Genomic DNA, 19,734 nt, shown 5'->3' on the forward strand with positions numbered 1-19,734 from the left:
GAATATGTCCGTGTGACGATACAGTGTTCGGGTTTCGCTTGAAGAAAAGGTGGCAACCCTAGCGAGAGTGCAGGACACAATTCTATGAGAGACTGATAACTAATGCTGTGTTTTTTTAGTCAGTCTAAGAACTGAGATGGGAAGGTTTCACACTGCTTTTTCTTTTATCGAAGCCCGTGGAACGTGCGTCTAAACAAACTTCCCCCCGTGAACACAAAAAGTGAACCGTGAAATCACAGCACACAAAACGTGCACAAGGGTGCTTGGTCCTTCAATAAAGAAGGGACCTAGATTCCCGAACTAGGTCCCTGGCTCCTGACAGGGGTTGAGACTGTTGGTCCACCAACCCGAAGGCCGGTGGACCCCAATCCTTCGGGGACCTGCCGCAACAGGTCCCACACAGTACTAGGCAGGGGGGATCTCCCGAAGAGTGACTCCCCTCCAGGGTGGGAGGAGACAGAGAACCCTATATAAGGGCACAGAATCTCCTCCCTACCTCAGGAATAGGCCCCAAATAAACCTGCACCTTCAGCATCTGTGGGTCAAAATTTAAAATAAAAACGTGCCAATCGTGCATGGAGTGCTTAAATAAAGCTAAAGTGCCAGCGCACCACTCTGACAGGCCTTAGGGGCCGGAGTGCAAAAAAATTGCCCCAGACTACCCATAAGGCCTGTCTTGGAGGCGAAGTGCAGAAAATTGCAATATGGTGTGTGACCGAGTGATCGGTGAGTCAATGTGGGGTCCCACACCCAAGTGAAAGTCTAAGCACCCCTGGGACGCCACCCCCAGGGGGCACAACACCACAACGCTTCTGCCGCCCCCCGAACCCTCCAGCCTCGACCAAGCTTCGTATCCATTCAGTCAGAAAGCCAGTACCGGGCTGTTCCCCTCTCACAGGAAGCAACCCAGTACGCTCTTTCACTTCAGCGAGTACTGAGTAACCATCCCCCGCAAGGACGGTTCTTTTCCCCACCGAAAACTGATAAGACCAGATACTACACCGGATCTTAGCCAAAAGGCCGAGAAGCGACACTGCTGCTAGAAACTTAGACAAAGGGAAGTGGTTTGCTGGCAGAAGATTTATGAAAGCAGAGAACGCCGCAATAGAGTACTTGAGGGAGATTATGTGTCACAATTGGGGAGAAATCAATGTGCATATTGCGAGAGACACTGTAGGAGAGATTGTTCCCCAAAGAGGCCCCCGGGAGACAGGGACCGGACCCTATGAGAAGGGAAGATCAGGTCCAGAACGGACGATGTGAGAGGCCCAGACAGGAAGACGTGTAGGCAGATTTTGTGGGACGGACAGACTCCGTGTATCCGGCATAGAGGTCCCCGTTGGGATTGCGCACCGGCATAGAGGTACCCGTTGGGATTGCGCACCGGCATAGAGGTACCCGTTGCGATTGCGCACCGGCATAGAGGTCCCCGTTGGGATTGTGCATCGGCATAGAGGTCCCCGTTGGGATTGTGCGGTACCCGTTGGGATTGCGCACCGGCATAGAGGTCCCCGTTGGGATTGCGCACCGGCATAGAGGTCCCCGTTGGGATTGTGCACCGGCATAGAGGTCCCCGTTGGGATTGCGCACCGGCATAGACGTCCCAGTTGGCATTGCGCACGGCATAGAGGTCCCCGTTGGGATTACGCACCGGCATAGAAGTACCCGTTGGGATTGCGCACTGGCATAGAGGTCCCCGATGGGATTGCTCACTGACATAGAGGTCCCCGTTGGGATTGTGCATCGGCATAGAGGTCCCCGTTGGGATTGTGCACCGGCATAGAGGTCCCCGTTGGGATTGTGCACCGGCATAGAGGTCCCCGTTGGGATTGTGCACCGGCATAGAGGTCCCCGTTGGGATAAATTTGGGTTTGATTTATGTAGTTTTCGTATTATTTCTTTATATCTCTTCGTTGTTTTGAGTTTTTCCTCATGAAGAAGCCGCCGTCGGCATATTGAGAAACGTAGGCTGCAGTCTTCATGTTCTCCACAAGGTGGTGATCCTGGGTACTGGCGGTGGAACGCACAGACAGGTAGTGACATAATACAAAGACAGGAAGTGATTGAAGATAGAGACAGGAAGTGATGTCACCTATAAATAGGAACTTCCAGGGAGCTGTAAGGTGTGAGGAGACATTGCCGGAACTGGCAGCAGAGGAAGTAATAAGGTATTTTATATTTATACCCAGTAACTCTCCTCCCCCCACAAGTTTTATTTGGTCCCCCCATATCCACTATGATGTCTTTGATCTCCATCACATGTTGCTACCCATATATAGAGGATACATACATCCTAAATATAGAGCCATTTATCCAACTGTCCTTCCAGAGCCGCCATTTATAGACCTCATACATCCTAAATATAGAGCCATTTATCCAACTGTCCATCCAGAGCCGCCATTTATAGACCCCATACATCCTAAATATAGAGACATTTATCCAACTGTCCATCCCAGGCCAGTCCAGATAATTCTCAGCTTGTTATCCATCTGCAGAGAGGAGCGTCCGGTATAAATGACATGAGCACATCATTGAGGATGGGGGAGGACCAAAGTCACCTGACTGAGAGGATATTGAACCTCACACTGGAGATCATCTTCTTGCTGTCCGGAGAGGTGAGGAGGATTCTGGGAGGTGATAATTGTTATGTTCTCTCTTCACACAGGATTATAAAGTAGTGCAGAAAATATCTGGTGAGCCATTAACACCCAACAAATGTCTTCATGGGGCATCACCCATCACAGAGCCTCCACCTCACCGCCTGACAATAGAGATCAACAGAGCCAAGAAGATCCTAGAAGTCACCAAGAAGATGATGGAGCTGCTGACAGGAGAGGTGAGCGGTGCCGGGGATTCTGGGACATGATCCAGGAACAGACAAGGGGCGTGTCTGGGTGGTGACGGGAGAGGTGAGCGGTGCCGGGAATTCTGGGACATGATCCAGGAACAGACAAGGGGCGTGTCTGGGTGGTGACTGTATCATTGTGTGTGTCAGGTTCCTATAAGGTGTCAGGATGTCTCTGTCTATCTCTCCATGGAGGAGTGGGAGTATCTAGAAGGACACCGGGATCTCTACAAGGACGTGGTGATGGAGAATGCCCCGCCCCTCACATCACCGGGTAAGAGGAGAGAGCAGTACGGAGGCTCCACCTACATCCCCCATCATCTGATACACACATAGAAACAATGTATTCAGTCAGTGTGTGTGTTTCCTACAGATGGATCCAGTAAGAGGAACCCACCAGAGAGATGTCCCCGTCCTCTGTATTCCCGGGATCCCACCCAGGAAGATCTCACCCTCCCCCACCATGATCAGGTAGGTGGAACTCAACATGTTGACCTAAAACATTATTCCAAGCTATGAGATGATATTCCTGTATTTAAACTCTTTTTCCTTCTTATAAATGTGTTCTATCATCTTTGGGGGTTTAGGGTGAAGAACTGGAAGACATGAAAGTTGAGGATAAAGAGGAAGAAGAAGAAGAGACATTGGTGGGAGGAGCTCAGCAGTCTATGGAGGAGGGGGAGGTGACGGTGAAGAGTAAACAGGAGGAATCTTCTCTACATATGGACACAAGTGAGTTATAAACACTGAATTTAGAGATGGTTCACATCTACATTTTGCTTTTCGGAGTATAAAATATGTATTTCTATGGGTAAAAAAGAAAAAACAATCCACAGTTGGTGAAGAGAAAAGCATATCTAAATTCACTAACCAGCTCCAGTAACATGTTTACAGTCCCTGACCCCTTGGTGATGTCAGTAGACACACTGGAGGCCCTATATGTAGTTAAGTTGGCCAATATAACGTCATGTCCCCAACACATGAGGAGGAGATACTGGACACCATATGAAGGTCCATCTCCATTCCTCAATATAACGTCATGTGACCAACAAATGAGGAGGAGATACTGTACACCATATGAAGGTCCATCTCCATTCCTCAATATAACGTCATGTGACCAACAAATGAGGAGGAGATACTGGACACCATATGAAGGTCCATCTCCATTCCTCAATATAACGTCATGTGACCATTTCTTTCCAACAGATCCTGAGGAATCTTCTCATCAATCACATACTATTAGTCACATTGCGGAGAGATCAAGAGATCCACCTACTCCCGAGGAACCTTCCCGAGTAAACCATGAAGGAGATCACACAACACAGAGTTCATTCTCATCTTTACAATGCGAGAAATCTCCCGGTGAACAGAGAATGATTCTTGGACAACAGAGAAGTCCTAAGGGCGAGCGTCGTTTTTCATGTACAGAGTGCGGGAAAAGTTTTATGAGAAAGGGACCCCTTAACAGACACCAGAGATTTCACACAGGTGAGCGCCCTTTCTCATGTCCTGAGTGCAGGAAATCTTTCACTATGAAAGCAGATCTTCTTAGGCACAAAATTATTCACACGGGCGAGCGCCCTTTCTCGTGTACTGAGTGCAAAAAGTGTTTCTCCCGCAAAACAGACCTTCTTATACACCAGAAAATCCACACGGGTGAGCGTCCTTTCGTATGTTCAGAGTGCGGGAAAAGCTTCTTTCGCAAAGCAGACCTTGTTATTCACCAGAGAACTCACACAGGTGAGCGTCCATTTTTATGTACACAGTGTGGGAAAGGTTTCCATAACAAAAAATACTTTCTCAATCACCAGAGATGTCACACCGGTGAGCGTCTTTTCTCATGTGCAGAGTGCGGGAAATCTTACAGTCAAAAAGGAGACCTTCTTAAACACCAGAGAATTCACACAGGTGAATGTCCTTTCGTATGTCAAGAGTGCGGGAAAACTTGCACTGGGAAAACAGACCTGCTTAGACACCAGAGAGTACACACGGGTGAGCGTCCTTTTTCATGTTTGGAGTGTGGGAAAAGTTTCCGTTACGAAAAAGATTTTCTCAGTCACCAGAGAGGTCACACTGGTGAGCGTCCTTTTTCGTGTTCACTGTGTGGGAAATGTTTCCTTTACAAAAAAGACCTTCTCTTTCACCAAAGAGGTCACACTGGTGAGCGTCCTTTCTCATGTTCAGAGTGCGAGAAATCTTACATTCAAAAAGGAGACCTTCTTAAACACCAGAGAATTCACACGGGCTGTTATCCTGTTTCATGTTCAGAGTGTGGGAAATGTTTCCATAATAAAGGAACATTTGTCATACACCAGAGAATTCACACAGGTGAGCGCCCTTTTTCATGTCTAGAGTGCGGGAAAACTTACATTTCCAATGGAACCCTTCTTAGACACCAAAGAATCCACACGGGTGAGCGCCCTTTTTTATGTCCAGAGTGTGGGAAATCTTTCACTTCAAAAGGAGGCCTTCTTAAACATCAGAAGATTCACACAGGTGAACGCCCATTCTTATGTTCTGAGTGCGGGAAAGCTTTCACTTCGAATGGAGACCTCCTTACACACCAGAGAATTCACACGGGTGTGCGTCCCTATTCATGTTCAATGTGTGGGAAATGTTTCCATAATAAAGGCACACTTGTTGAACACCAGAGAACTCACACAGGTGAGCGCCCTTTCTTATGTCCAGAGTGCGGGAAAACTTTCGCTTCCAAAGGAGCCCTTGTTAAACACCAGAGGATTCACACTGGTGAGCGCCCTTTCTTATGTCGGGAGTGCTGGAAAACGTTCACTTCGAGTGGAGACCTCCTTACACACCAGAGAATTCACACGGGTGTGCGTCCCTATTCATGTTCTGTGTGTGGGAAATGTTTTTATACTAAAGGAACCCTTGTTATACACCAGAGAATTCACACGGGCGAGCGTCCTTTCTCATGTTCACAGTGCAGGAAATGTTTTACACAGAAAGGAATCTTGACTAGACATCTAAAAACTCATGCTAACTAGCACCCTTTCTCATATTCTGAGTGTGGAAAAGGTTTCTATGGTAAAGAAGAACTTCGTATGCATCAGAGATGCCACAGTGGTCAGGCTTCTTTGTTGTGTTCAGGGTGTGGGAAATGTATTTCACAAAAAGAAATCTAAATTAGACATCAGAGAACGCACAGCAGCTGATTGTGTTGAAAAATGCATGTTGGTTTTACAGGAAGAGCCGAACATTTAGAGGAACATCCGAACCAATCAGGATTTCTTAATCGTTCATCAAGGGACAAAGGTCCAGACGGTTTCTGAGATTAATGGGTTTTACTGCTTCCTACAGGAGATTGGACACTGGCAAAAAAATAATAATCTGTTATTCAGCCAGGATAACCTTTCCCGCACCCATGAGTTTAGTTTCTTCATTCACCAGCCAATGTGTGATTCTTAATGAGCGGTATGGTCATTACTCCAGTTATAAAAGATTTTATACAAAACCAGACTCAAAGTTTTATTGTCTGTTATTCTTATTTTCTCAAATAAACATATACGCCCTCCACACTTTTACAGTGTTCTGAGTCCTTTTTTTTTTAAAACAAACGCATGGACAGGTGTCAGCCGGGACTCTGGCACAGGAAGTATGGGGCGGGTAGAGCAGAGCGGCAAAGATGGGGACTATGATGAAGCAAAATATGGATCTGCATCAGCGGGAACTGTGGATGTACATTGGTGAGGACTGTGGATGTACATCAGTGAGGACTGGGGATGTACATCAGTGAGGACTGTGGATGTACATCAGTGAGGACTGGGGATGTACAACAGTGAGGACTGGGGATGTACATCAGTGAGGACTGTGGATGTACATCAGTGAGGACTGTGGATGTACATCGGTGAGGACTGTGGATGTACATCAGTGAGGACTGTGGATGTACATCGGTGAGGACTGTGGATGTACATCAGTGAGGACTGTGGATGTACATCAGTGAGGACTGTGGATGTACATCAGTGAGGACTGTGGATGTACATCAGTGAGGACTGTGGATGTACATCAGTGAGGACTGTGGATGTACATCAGTGAGGACTGTGGATGTACATCAGTGAGGACTGTGGATGTACATCAGTGAGGACTGTGGATGTACATCAGTGAGGACTGTGGATGTACATCAGTGAGGACTGTGGATGTACATCAGTGAGGACTGTGGATGTACATCAGTGAGGACTGTGGATGTACATCAGTGAGGACTGTGGATGTACATCAGTGAGGACTGTGGATGTACATCAGTGAGGACTGTGGATGTACATCAGTGAGGACTGTGGATGTACATCAGTGAGGACTGTGGATGTACATCAGTGAGGACTGTGGATGTACATCAGTGAGGACTGTGGATGTACATCAGTGAGGACTGTGGATGTACATCAGTGAGGACTGTGGATATACATCAGTGAGGACTGTGGATGTACATCAGTGAGGACTGTGGATGTACATCAGTGAGGACTGTGGATGTACATCAGTGAGGACTGTGGATGTACATCAGTGAGGACTGTGGATGTACATCAGTGAGGACTGTGGATGTACATCAGTGAGGACTGTGGATGTACATCAGTGAGGACTGTGGATGTACATCGGTAAAGAGTGTGGATGTACATCGGTAAAGAGTGTGGATATACATCAGTGAGGACTGGGGATGTACATCAGTGAGGACTGTGGATGTACATCAGTGAGGACTGTGGATGTACATCAGTGAGGGCTGTGGATGTACATCGGTAAGGAGTGTGGATATACATCGGTGAGGACTGTGGATGTACATCAGTGAGGACTGGGGATGTACATCAGTGAGGACTGTGGATGTACATCAGTGAGGACTGGGGATGTACATCAGTGGGGACTGTGGATGTACATCAGTGGGGACTGTGGATGTACATCAGTGGGGACTGGGGATGTACATCGGTGTGGACTGTGTCAATAGGGACTGTAGTGCAGCAAAGATGAGGGACTATGAATCAGCGGGAACTGTGGATATACAATATCTCACAGAAGTGAGTCCCCCCCCCTCTAATTGGATGATATCATGTCATATGACGACACAGAAGAGATGACACGTTGCTACAATGTAAAGTAGTGAGTGCGCAGCTTGTATATCAGTGTACATTTCCTCCAAATAACTCGACACTATTAATGTCTAAACCGCTAAACGCCCCTAAGTGAAAATGTCCAAATTGGGCGCAAAGTGTGAATATTTCGTGTGGCCGCCGTTATTTTCCAGCACTGCCTTCACCCTCTTGGGCATGGAGGTCACCAGAGCTTCCCAGGTTGCCTCCTCCATGACGACATCACGGAGCTGGTGGATGTTAGAGACCTTGCGCTCCTCCTCCTTCCGTTTGAGGATGCCCCACATATACTCCATAGGGTTTAGGTCTGGAGACATGCTTAGCCAGTCCATCACCTTCACCCTCAGCTTCTTTAGCAAGTCAGTGGTGGTCCTGGAGGTGTGTTTGGGGTCGTTATCATGTTGGAATACTGCCCTGCGGCCCAGTCTCCGGGGGGAGGGGATCGTGCTCTGCTTCAGTATGTCCCTCTCATCGTGGTTCATCCAAAATTGCAGAAATGAACTCCTTGGAAGATCTCATCTGTCTTCTTATAATCTAGAGAGGAGTAACACCGTAAGACATGGTTCTACTGGAAGGCCTTTACTTCTTCTGATGAGTCGGCTTCCATTTTTCAAGTCCCCGAAGCGGGGCCTAGGGCTCTGTTCTCACCTGTCTGCCCTACGCTCCCTCCGGTTTCCTCACCTTACTCTACCTCTCCTCTTCTCCTCCCGTGTTTCTTCTCTCTCTTTCCTTTCTGATCTCTCTTTTGTCCCCAATGGTTCCTCTCTCGACTATTGGTTTAAAGGTTGTGATTGAAGTTGTACTAGAGCACTCCATTGGTTCTCATGTAGCGCTCACCCCCGAAGGAGCCGCTGGTTGCCCGGTTCATCTCTAGTCTGTTCTTCAGCTGCCCACCCATTAGCACTAACCGCCCTTCTTCTGGTGCCCACAGACTGCTGTCCACTCCGGTAGTATAATGCCAAGTAACGTTTTATTGAACATCTTCACTGGGGAGAGAGGGTATGGGGGATTCTAAGCTTCCAGAGGTAACTGACAAGAGCTCCAGACTCCAGACCTGGTTGGCATATCAATGTAGATCCACTTGGGAGGCAGCAAACAGCAACTGAAGTAGTAGATGAGCAGGATGGATACAGATCCTCAACAGGACCAACCGACCATCCTTCTGAAGTCCTCTTAGTTCCAGAGCCAGCATTGGTCCTGAGTCTCTTCCTCTATCAGCAACCCAGACCGCCTTCATTTTGGAGGTCTCGGTGAAACCTTTCCCTCACACCAGCCCATGCCCACCCCCAGGCCTCAGACCTAGCCTGGGGGGCAGGCTGAATAGCACCCAGCCCTATTCCATGGCTGGTCCTGGCTAGTCTGAGCACATGGCAAATCCCTCCAGTATATGTGCCCTATCCCAGCATGCACCACTGGCTGAGAGAGGCCGCTGTCGGCATATTGAGAAACGTAGGCTGCAGTTTCTATATTCTCCACAAGGTGGCGATCCTGGGTACTGGCGGTGGTCGGTGGAACGCACAGACAGGAAGTGATATAGAACAAAGACAGGATGTGATTGAAGTTAAAGACAGGAAGTGATGTCACCTATAACTAGGAACTTCCTATTGAGGTGGGGGGGAAGTAGAGCGGAGACATTGCTGGAACTGGCAGCCGAGGAGGTAATAAGATTTTATTCTATATATATTACATTTATCCAACTGTCCATCCAGAGCCGCCATTTATAGACCGGATACATACATTCCTGTCACACGGTGCCCCCCCCTCCCCCCATACATTCCTGTCATACAGTGTACTCCATATTCCTTTCAGTGGGGCCCTTCTCTCACCTGGCGAGTAGAGTTTGGCCAGCCCCCGGCCCCGGCATTCTTGGGGCCCCACCTAGGGCTGCCCTCCCTGCAGGTCTCCGCCAGGTCACTCTTAGCTATCGGCAGAGCCGGGGCTCACTGTCGGCTCCTCCATGCACTGTCCATGCCATCTTCCCTATACTCTGCTCACAACCTGATTGGGGGAAGGACAGAAGGGGGCGGGAAGCACCAGCCAATAGGCAGGGGAGAGGCTGAAAGACCGGCCAATCAACGTTCTCACACGCAAGGTAGGAATGTAATACGCACCCAATAGTGGAGAGGAGGGGGAGGAGCTCAGTAGGAGGCTGCTTGAGGACAGGGGAGACCAACGCCACTCCAAATCACACCCACCCATGCCACGCCCATCTGCCAACTTTGAGATGCCCCCACGAGTGCATGGCCGCCTCATGTGGTGTGCATTGGACCCAGTGGAAGGATTTTTGCCTACACGGGTGAAGGTGCATTTTTCCGGTTCTTACTTTTCTCCAAAATCATCACAGACCTGGAATTTCAGATGTTGGTAGATTCATCGAGATTAACGAGTCCTGTGATACAGTATACGGAGCCGTCTGAGGTGTCAGAACTACGGAGGAGACATCATTCATCCCGGGACAGTCCATCATTCTCAGTTTATTATCCTTCCACAGAGAGGAGCGTCCTTCATAGATCACATGACCACATCAACGAGGATGGAGGAGGACCAAAGTCACGTGACTGAGAGGATACTGAACTTCACCCTGGAGATCATCTACCTGCTGACCGGAGAGGTGAGGAGGATTCTGGGAAGTCACATGACATCACTCTGATCTCTATTCATAAAACACAGACCTGACCGGAGGGGTGATGAGGATTCTGGGAAGTCACATGACATCACTCTGATCTCTATTCATAAAACACAGACCTGACCGGAGGGGTGAGGAGGATTCTGGGAGGTCACATGACGTCACTCTGATCTCTATTCATAAAACACAGACCTGACCGGAGGGGTGAGGGGGATTCTGGGAGGTCACATGACATCACTCTGATCTCTATTCACACAGGATTGTAAAGTAGTGAAGAAAGTATCTGGTGATCCATTAACACCCAGCAGATGTCTTCAAGGGACATCACCGATCACAGAGCCTCCACCTCACCGCCTGACAACAGAGGTGAACAGAGCCAAGAAGATTCTAGAAGTCATCAAGAAGATGATGGCGCTGCTGACGGGAGAGGTGAGCGGTGCCGGGAATTCTGGGACATGATCCAGGAACAGACAAGGGGCGTGTCTGGGTGGTGACTGTATCATTGTGTGTGTCAGGTTCCTATAAGGTGTCAGGATGTCTCTGTCTATCTCTCCATGGAGGAGTGGGAGTATCTAGAAGGACACCGGGATCTCTACAAGGACGTGGTGATGGAGAATGCCCCGCCCCTCACATCACCGGGTAAGAGGAGAGAGCAGTACGGAGGCTCCGCCTACATCCCCCATCATAGAAACAATGTATTCAGTCAGTGTGTGTGTTTCCTACAGATGGATCCAGTAAGAGGAACCCACCAGAGAGATGTCCCCGTCCTCTGTATTCCCGGGACTCCGCCCAGGAAGATCTCACCCTCTCCCACCATGATCAGGTAGGTGGGTATCACTGTATGGAGCTTAATCTTCACTTAACTTTATTGGTATCACATATCAATAAAGTAAGCCATACATATGCAAGCATGTGTAATATTTTTGCAAGTAGTACCAAGAGAATGATGAAGAGTGGTTACGTCCTAAAAACGTTGTTGTTGCCTTTTTGTTGGCATTTCATTTTTTTTCATTCCATCTTTTTTTGGGATTTAGGTTGAAGATCTGAAAGACATCAAAGTTGAGGTTAAAGAGGAAGAAGAAGAGACGTTGGTGGGAGGAGCTCAGCAGTCTACGGAGGAGGGGGAGATGATGATGAAAAGTGAGCAGGAGGAATCTTCTCTACATACGGACACAAGTAAGTCATAAAAACTATCAGCAGAGACTGTTGACATTTTCATTTATCTTCTGAGTATAAACTTTGTATTGAAATAGACAACCCCCCCCGCCCCAAGAAATGCTGCAGCTGATCCAAATGAAGGCAGAAAACCGTCATAAAATTTTACCAAAATTTTTCCTACGAAAATAAAATAATTTCTTCCTGAGCCCAAAAGAAAATGTAGATAACACCCCAGAGAAACATATTCCTCTTTCTGCTGCCTTTGTTTGAGATAGACAACTTCAGTAAGGGAATTGCTGAAAGACTTTCACTGTTGTCAGCAAGGACACCATGTATGTTCTTACCCCAGTGCTCAATGTTCCCAACAAATAAGGTGGAGCCATCATACACCATATAGCTTCCAAATCTCCAGTCCTCAGCAGAAGAATGAAATCGTTGTACCCTGGAGGGTGTCCACTTGCTGTTTTGTCTCCACATCTCCACTTCTCTCGGGTTCCCCAGCAAAGACAGTTCCCTTTCTACCTCTGTGGGTGACCGGTTCACCATTGGACATCACCATTGGACATTGCAGGACCTTCACCTCCCAAAAGGTTTTGGCGTTTCCCTGTGACAGGTCTAGTGATCTGGTTCAATTGCTAGGTGTCCTGCTCTTGCACCAATTTTCCTTAGCAGTAGGGCATCACCATCTGATCCTCCTCAACTGGTGATCTCTACACTGAAGACTGAGGGTTCCGAACCTTGGTGCTCCTCATCTACTCCATGGCAGGAAGTCTCCATTGTTGGATATTGGATCAGCAGGCAAAACATGTCAGGATCCAGGGGGTAGCCCCTGTATGGGATAGAGTAAGTTTGGTGGTCTTTGTGGGACCTGATTGTAAATAGGTTCTTCCTCTGTGGATGATTGGCAGCCTCTTGAGTAAGTTCCTTCAAATTAAAGGAGAACTATGGGGTCAGTGCTTTTCCCCATAGTTCTCCTTAGGGTAACGGGAGGACACAAACTAGCGTCCTCCCGTCACCCTAAGCTCAGTATATAGGGAGCTACAGCTCCCTATATACTGAGATGCCTGAGCGGATCCCGACTTAGATGACAGGATCCACCCAGCTGCGTGAGTGACAGCTATCTAGAGGCAGAGCCAGCTGTGTCCGCTCCCTCCCCCGTCTGTTCCGCCAGTCAGCACTGGCAGCCCCTCCCCCCTCATAGTTCTCCTTTAATTCCTTGGCAAGTTCCAGGCAAGTTCTTTCTCACCATAGAACCTCTTTTCCCTGAATTCTAAGGGTTTGGATTATAAAAGCTTGGGCCTTCTCATATTACCTGGCTGGTCTTCTCTTCTGGACTTGTTTTGTTTTTGCCAAGTTTCCCTCAGGAGCTCTGGGTTTTTTGGGACTTTCTTTTTCTGATGACCCCTTCATGATGTAATGTTGGTCTAGTTGCCTCCATTACAAAAAAAAGTGTTGTCCCATCTATTTTTGATGGATCGTTGGTGGCCTCTTACAGTCCCCCACTGATTTGGGCTTAGTGTTCCTCCAGGTAGAATCCGTTCCCTTAGTGGTGAGATCTCAGTCCTGGTCCGGAGCACCAGATTGATCCTCTGTGGCTTTCCCTTGGTCGTGGCAGATCCTCTGTCCTGCAGAGGGCTTCACCTCGTCTGGCTCTGATTCAGGTATTGGTCCTCCAGATACTTCTGAGTTACATATTACATAATGGCTGTTGCCCATCCCTCAGTTGGTTGCCAAATTCTCCTTGGGCCTGTCAATGGCTGTTGCCCTTCTCTCAGTTGGTTCCCAAATTCTCCTTGGGCCTACCAATGGCTGTTGCCCATTCCCCAGTTGGTACCCAAATTCTCATTGGGCCTTCAATTGCTGTTGCCCATCCCTCAGTTGGTTCCCAAATTCTCCTTGGGCCTGTAAATGGCTGTTGCCCATCCCTCCGTTGTTTCTCAAATTCCCCTTGGACCTGTCAATGGCTGTTGCCCATCCCTCAGTTGGTTGCCAAATTCTCCTTGGGCCTGCCAATGGCTGTTGCCCATCCCTCAGTTGTTTCTCAAATTCCCTTTGGACCTGTCAATGGCTGTTGCCCATCCCTCAGTTGGTTGCCAAATTCTCCATGGGCCTGCCAATGGCTGTTGCCCACTGCTCCCTAAATTTCTTTTCTTGGAACCATTGAAGGACACAGGTTGCACCCCTCTGTGTTTTTTGCTGGCCCTCGGTGCTGCCTTCTCATGGTCCTGAAGCATGCTAGGTAGTGGGAAGGTTCTGCAGGGGCCGCCATGCTTTTTTTTCCGTTTGCCAGTGTCCCAACCTCCTGTAGGCAGCGGTATAGCCCAACTGTTTTTGAATTCCTGTGTCCCTCCATAGACTCCCAAGGAAAAGACTTTACGGTAGGTACAAAAATCCCGTCTTTGGCGTTCTCTTTGAACTTTGATGGCAGGTCGTCTTACAAAAATATTTCTTTCCAACAGATGGACACGATGTCTGGAATGGGGAAAGCCCTTGGGGACTTCCAGAAGATAATGGAAATGCGAAATCTTCTCCAAGAATAAATCCCATTGCTCCCAGTACACATTACAGACCTTACCCGTTGGAAGGATCAACAGGTCCCTCTAATCCCGAGGAATCATATAGTGCTACTGCAGATATCCTTCTGGGATCTCACAGTGCTGACACGTCAGCAGATCCATCTAATCCAAAGGACTCTTCTTCAAGCCATGAAGGAGTTTACACAGAAGCTCATTCGTTGTCCTCTTTAGAGTGCGAGAAATCTCTCAATGAATACATTACGCTTCTAACACAGCAGGGAAGTAGCCAGAGTGAGCGTCCCTTTTCGTGTTTAGTGTGCGGGAAAAGCTTCATTACGAAAGGATACCTTCACAAACACAAGAAGATTCACATGAGCGAGCGTCCGTACTCGTGCCCGGAGTGCGGGAAATGTTTTATTTACAACAGAGACCTTATCAATCACCAGAGGGGTCACACGGGTGAGCGTTGCTTCTCGTGCTCGGAGTGCGGGAAATCTTACATCCAGAGAGCGGACCTTCTTAACCACCAGCGGATTCACACGGGCCGCTACCCTTTTGCCTGTTCGGAGTGCGGCAAATGTTTCCATAAGAAAGGAAAACTCGTCGAACACCAGAGGAGTCACACGGGCGAGCGCCCTTTCTCCTGCGCGGAATGCCAAAAAGGCTTCTTCCGCAAGGCGGACCTCCTTACGCACCAGCGGATTCACACGGGCGAGCGGCCTTTCTCATGTTCAGAGTGCGGGAAAGGTTTCATCAAGAGAGCAGCCCTTGTCATACACCAGAGAGTTCACACGGGCGAGCGGCCGTTTTCGTGCTTAGAGTGCGGAAAAGGTTTCACGCATAAAGGGAACCTAATTAGTCATCAGAAGCACTCTCACACACCTGCTGAGGCTGCTGTTAAAAAATATGCTTAAGCTTTTAACAGGTGGAATCGTTCAGTCCATAAAACAGCCAAAATTGGACATTTCAGGTAAAGATGGAGACTGGTAGCTGAGTCATCCTTTGACACTTTGACACATCCTGCTGACATCTGCCCCCTACAGCTTCTGTCTCTCTTTCTCCACACATTGGAGGCGGGGTCCCGGTTGAGCTCCATAATTAAAGACAAATCCAGCAGGGACAGCGGGAGCCCACATCATGAACGTGGCCGGAACAAAGACTTAGGAACTAAAAGATCTAAGGAACCATTGTGACCAAGCAAGCTTCAGGTTCTCCAAGGACGGTGGGGCGAAAGGGCAGGTCGAGATTTTTCGGGGAGCGGTTTAATTATTACGGGGGTGCAGGACTTAAACTGCAGTGATATTTTATTCATGTCGATGACATAAATCAGTAACACGGCCAACTCAACAACACAGAACCTTCAAAGGCCGGTTAGTCATGGCAGTACCTAGACCGACCATCCAACAGGCGGGGCAACAAAGAAGCACCAGGCGACAGTACATAATACAAAGTGAGGACCCCGGTCTTTGTACTTTTATGCATCGAGGAGTCCTTTTGGCTTTGTGTCCACCTCGGTGGGTGGTGTTTAGGTTCAGCTCTTCCATGAAGACCCCTTCAAGACCTCTCAGAACAGTAGATGGGTGCACCAGGGTCCCATTTGGTACCACCAGCAGGGCCGAATTTACTCTCTCTGCTGCCCTACGCCCAGGTTCCTCAACCGGCCAAACCCCTCCAGCCCCCCATGGAGAGTGGCAGACCTGTAGGCTGCATACAAAACAAGCGGCGGCTCCCCGCTGTACATTTAGCCCTGCTTGCCCAAAGCAGGGACTAATGTAGAAAACAACTACCCACCCGGTGCCCAGAACTGCATGTCCCGGGCATCGGGAGATAGGAATTCCACACCTGCTGCCCCTCTACTCACTGCTGCCCCAAGGCCGGGCCTTGTGGGAAATCCGTCCCTGACCGCCAGTGTCCCATGTGGCCTCACCAGGGTCCCATGTGGCCTTACCAGGGTCCCATGTGGCCTCACCAGGGTCCCATGTGGTCTCTCCAGGGTCCCATGTGGTCTCTCCAGGGTCCCATGTGGTCTCACCAGGGTCCCATGTGGTCTCACCAGGGTCCCATGTGGTCTCTCCAGGGTCCCAAGTGGTCTCTCCAGGGTCCCAAGTGGTCTCTCCAGGGTCCCAAGTGGTCTCTCCAGGGGGGTCCCATGTGGTCTCTCCAGGGTCACAAGTGGTCTCTCCAGGGTCCCATGTGGTCTCACCAGGGTCCCATGTGGTCCCACCAGTTCTGAGCCCATAGCTGTGCCGGACGTCTTCCAAGAGAAGAAAGCTGTTGCCGTGTAGTTGGCAAAGAAAATTTGGATCTCGAGAATATCCTCTTCCGTAGACCCGCCGACGCAAAAGACCTCAACAAAACTCATCATGTGTTCCGCACTGCCCGGCGACGTGTTCATGATCTCATTCCGCTTTTGTAGTTCTTCCAAATCATGTTTTTAATATTAAAATTAAATGTATGTTTTTAATTATTTATTCTCGCGGATTTATGAAATTTAATATATGGAACCAAGTTGTAGAACGTTCGGAGAAGGCGGAGCCAAAGTATTGAAAGACAACACTGAGCTCTCAGCTCTGTACTCATGCTGTCCATTATGGTTCCCACCATCAGTATGAGGAGTTCCCGTGTCTATACAAGGCTGAGCCCATTATGAAGGGTTCCCACCATCAGTATGATAAGTTCCCGGGTCTGTACAAGGCTGAGCCCATTATGAGGGCTTCCCACCGTCATTATGATCAGTTCCCGGGTCTGTACAAGGCTGAGCCCATTATGAGGGCTTCCCACCGTCATTATGATCAGTTCCCGGGTCTGTACAAGGCTGAGCCCATTATGAGGGCTTCCCACCGTCATTATGATCAGTTCCCGGGTCTGTACAAGGCTGAGCCCATTATGAGGGCTTCCCACCGTCATTATGATCAGTTCCCGGGTCTGTACAAGGCTGAGCCCATTATGAGGGCTTCCCACCGTCATTATGATCAGTTCCCGGGTCTGTACAAGGCTGAGCCCATTATGAGGGCTTCCCACCGTCATTATGATCAGTTCCCGGGTCTGTACAAGGCTGAGCCCATTATGAGGGCTTCCCACCGTCATTATGATCAGTTCCCGGGTCTGTACAAGGCTGAGCCCATTATGAGGGCTTCCCACCGTCATTATGATCAGTTCCCGGGTCTGTACAAGGCTGAGCCCATTATGAGGGCTTCCCACCGTCATTATGATCAGTTCCCGGGTCTGTACAAGGCTGAGCCCATTATGAGGGCTTCCCACCGTCATTATGATCAGTTCCCGGGTCTGTACAAGGCTGAGCCCATTATGAGGGCTTCCCACCGTCATTATGATCAGTTCCCGGGTCTGTACAAGGCTGAGCCCATTATGAGGGCTTCCCACCGTCATTATGATCAGTTCCCGGGTCTGTACAAGGCTGAGCCCATTATGAGGGCTTCCCACCGTCATTATGATCAGTTCCCGGGTCTGTACAAGGCTGAGCCCATTATGAGGGCTTCCCACCGTCATTATGATCAGTTCCCGGGTCTGTACAAGGCTGAGCCCATTATGAGGGCTTCCCACCGTCATTATGATCAGTTCCCGGGTCTGTACAAGGCTGAGCCCATTATGAGGGCTTCCCACCGTCATTATGATCAGTTCCCGGGTCTGTACAAGGCTGAGCCCATTATGAGGGCTTCCCACCGTCATTATGATCAGTTCCCGGGTCTGTACAAGGCTGAGCCCATTATGAGGGCTTCCCACCGTCATTATGATCAGTTCCCGGGTCTGTACAAGGCTGAGCCCATTATGAGGGCTTCCCACCGTCATTATGATCAGTTCCCGGGTCTGTACAAGGCTGAGCCCATTATGAGGGCTTCCCACCGTCATTATGATCAGTTCCCGGGTCTGTACAAGGCTGAGCCCATTATGAGGGCTTCCCACCGTCATTATGATCAGTTCCCGGGTCTGTACAAGGCTGAGCCCATTATGAGGGCTTCCCACCGTCATTATGATCAGTTCCCGGGTCTGTACAAGGCTGAGCCCATTATGAGGGCTTCCCACCGTCATTATGATCAGTTCCCGGGTCTGTACAAGGCTGAGCCCATTATGAGGGCTTCCCACCGTCATTATGATCAGTTCCCGGGTCTGTACAAGGCTGAGCCCATTATGAGGGCTTCCCACCGTCATTATGATCAGTTCCCGGGTCTGTACAAGGCTGAGCCCATTATGAGGGCTTCCCACCGTCATTATGATCAGTTCCCGGGTCTGTACAAGGCTGAGCCCATTATGAGGGCTTCCCACCGTCATTATGATCAGTTCCCGGGTCTGTACAAGGCTGAGCCCATTATGAGGGCTTCCCACCGTCATTATGATCAGTTCCCGGGTCTGTACAAGGCTGAGCCCATTATGAGGGCTTCCCACCGTCATTATGATCAGTTCCCGGGTCTGTACAAGGCTGAGCCCATTATGAGGGGTTCCCACCATCATTAGGATTAGTTCCCGTGTCTGCCCAACAAGGGAATGGGACAATCTGGCATGTATAGGAACTGATGTTGGACTTGGTGTCCACCCAGGTTACAAAGTCTTTTCATCGGCAAGGGTCTGTTAACTTTATTCCCTGTGGCTCCAACAACGGTCATTTATTTGTCAAAGATAGGGGGCTATTGGTCGGGTCACTACTGAATGTTGAGCCCCAGTATCTACAATAATATCACTCCTGTGGCCCCCTATGGTGGCAGTGACCATGGGCTCCCAGGGGCCTAATAGAAAGAAGCCCGGTCGGCCTCAGTACAGATCGTCATCTGGATACACGGAGTCTGTCCGTCCCACAAAATCTGCCTACACGTCTTCCTGTCTGGGCCTCTCACATCGTCCGTTCTGGACCTGATCTTCCCTTCTCATAGGGTCCGGTCCCTGTCTCCCGGGGGCCTCTTTGGGGAACAATCTCTCCTACAGTGTCTCTCGCAATATGCACATTGATTTCTCCCCAATTGTGACACATAATCTCCCTCAAGTACTCTATTGCGGCGTTCTCTGCTTTCATAAATCTTCTGCCAGCAAACCACTTCCCTTTTTCTAAGTTTCTAGCAGCAGTGTTGAACGTTCCCGTCTCAGTTCTTAGACTGACTAAAAAAACACAGCATTAGTTATCAGTCTCTCATAGAATTGTGTCCTGCACTCTCGGGGGTTGCTAAAGGTCCTCCATAGAGGTTAGTGCGTAGAGGTCCTCCATAGAGGTCCTCCATAGAGGTTAGTGCGTAAAGGTCCTCCATAGAGGTCCTCCATAGAGGTTAGTGCGTAGAGGTGCTCCATAGAGGTCCTCCATAGAGGTTAGTGCGTAGAGGTCCTCCATAGAGGTTAGTGCGTAAAGGTCCTCCATAGAGGTTAGTGCGTAAAGGTCCTCCATAGAGGTTAGTGCGTAGAGGTCCTCCATAGAGGTTAGTGGGTAAAGGTCCTCCATAGAGGTTAGTGCGTAGAGGTCCTCCATAGAGGTTAGTGCGTAGAGGTCCTCCATAGAGGTTAGTG

General features: G+C 49.2%; 1 protein-coding gene across 1 annotated transcript in view; it reads left to right on the forward strand.

The window, feature by feature from the left end:
• Positions 1 to 2,520: 2,520 nt before the first annotated feature.
• Positions 2,521 to 19,734, forward strand: part of LOC108802645 (oocyte zinc finger protein XlCOF7.1-like) — a gene marked incomplete at its 3' end in the record, with an annotated part of 21,241 nt that continues 4,027 nt past the window's right edge. The window contains exons 1-6 of the mRNA XM_018574502.1: positions 2,521 to 2,615; positions 2,666 to 2,843; positions 4,052 to 5,786; positions 6,391 to 6,541; positions 10,814 to 10,984; positions 14,142 to 15,097. Of these exons, the coding sequence (XP_018430004.1) occupies positions 2,538 to 2,615; positions 2,666 to 2,843; positions 4,052 to 5,786; positions 6,391 to 6,541; positions 10,814 to 10,984; positions 14,142 to 15,097 (3,269 nt within the window). The remainder of the gene's footprint in view (positions 2,616 to 2,665; positions 2,844 to 4,051; positions 5,787 to 6,390; positions 6,542 to 10,813; positions 10,985 to 14,141; positions 15,098 to 19,734) is intronic.

The sequence above is a fragment of the Nanorana parkeri genome, unplaced genomic scaffold (genome assembly GCF_000935625.1).
Source record: "Nanorana parkeri isolate BGI_ZX_2015 unplaced genomic scaffold, ASM93562v1 scaffold3005, whole genome shotgun sequence".
Lineage (NCBI taxonomy): Eukaryota > Metazoa > Chordata > Amphibia > Anura > Dicroglossidae > Nanorana > Nanorana parkeri.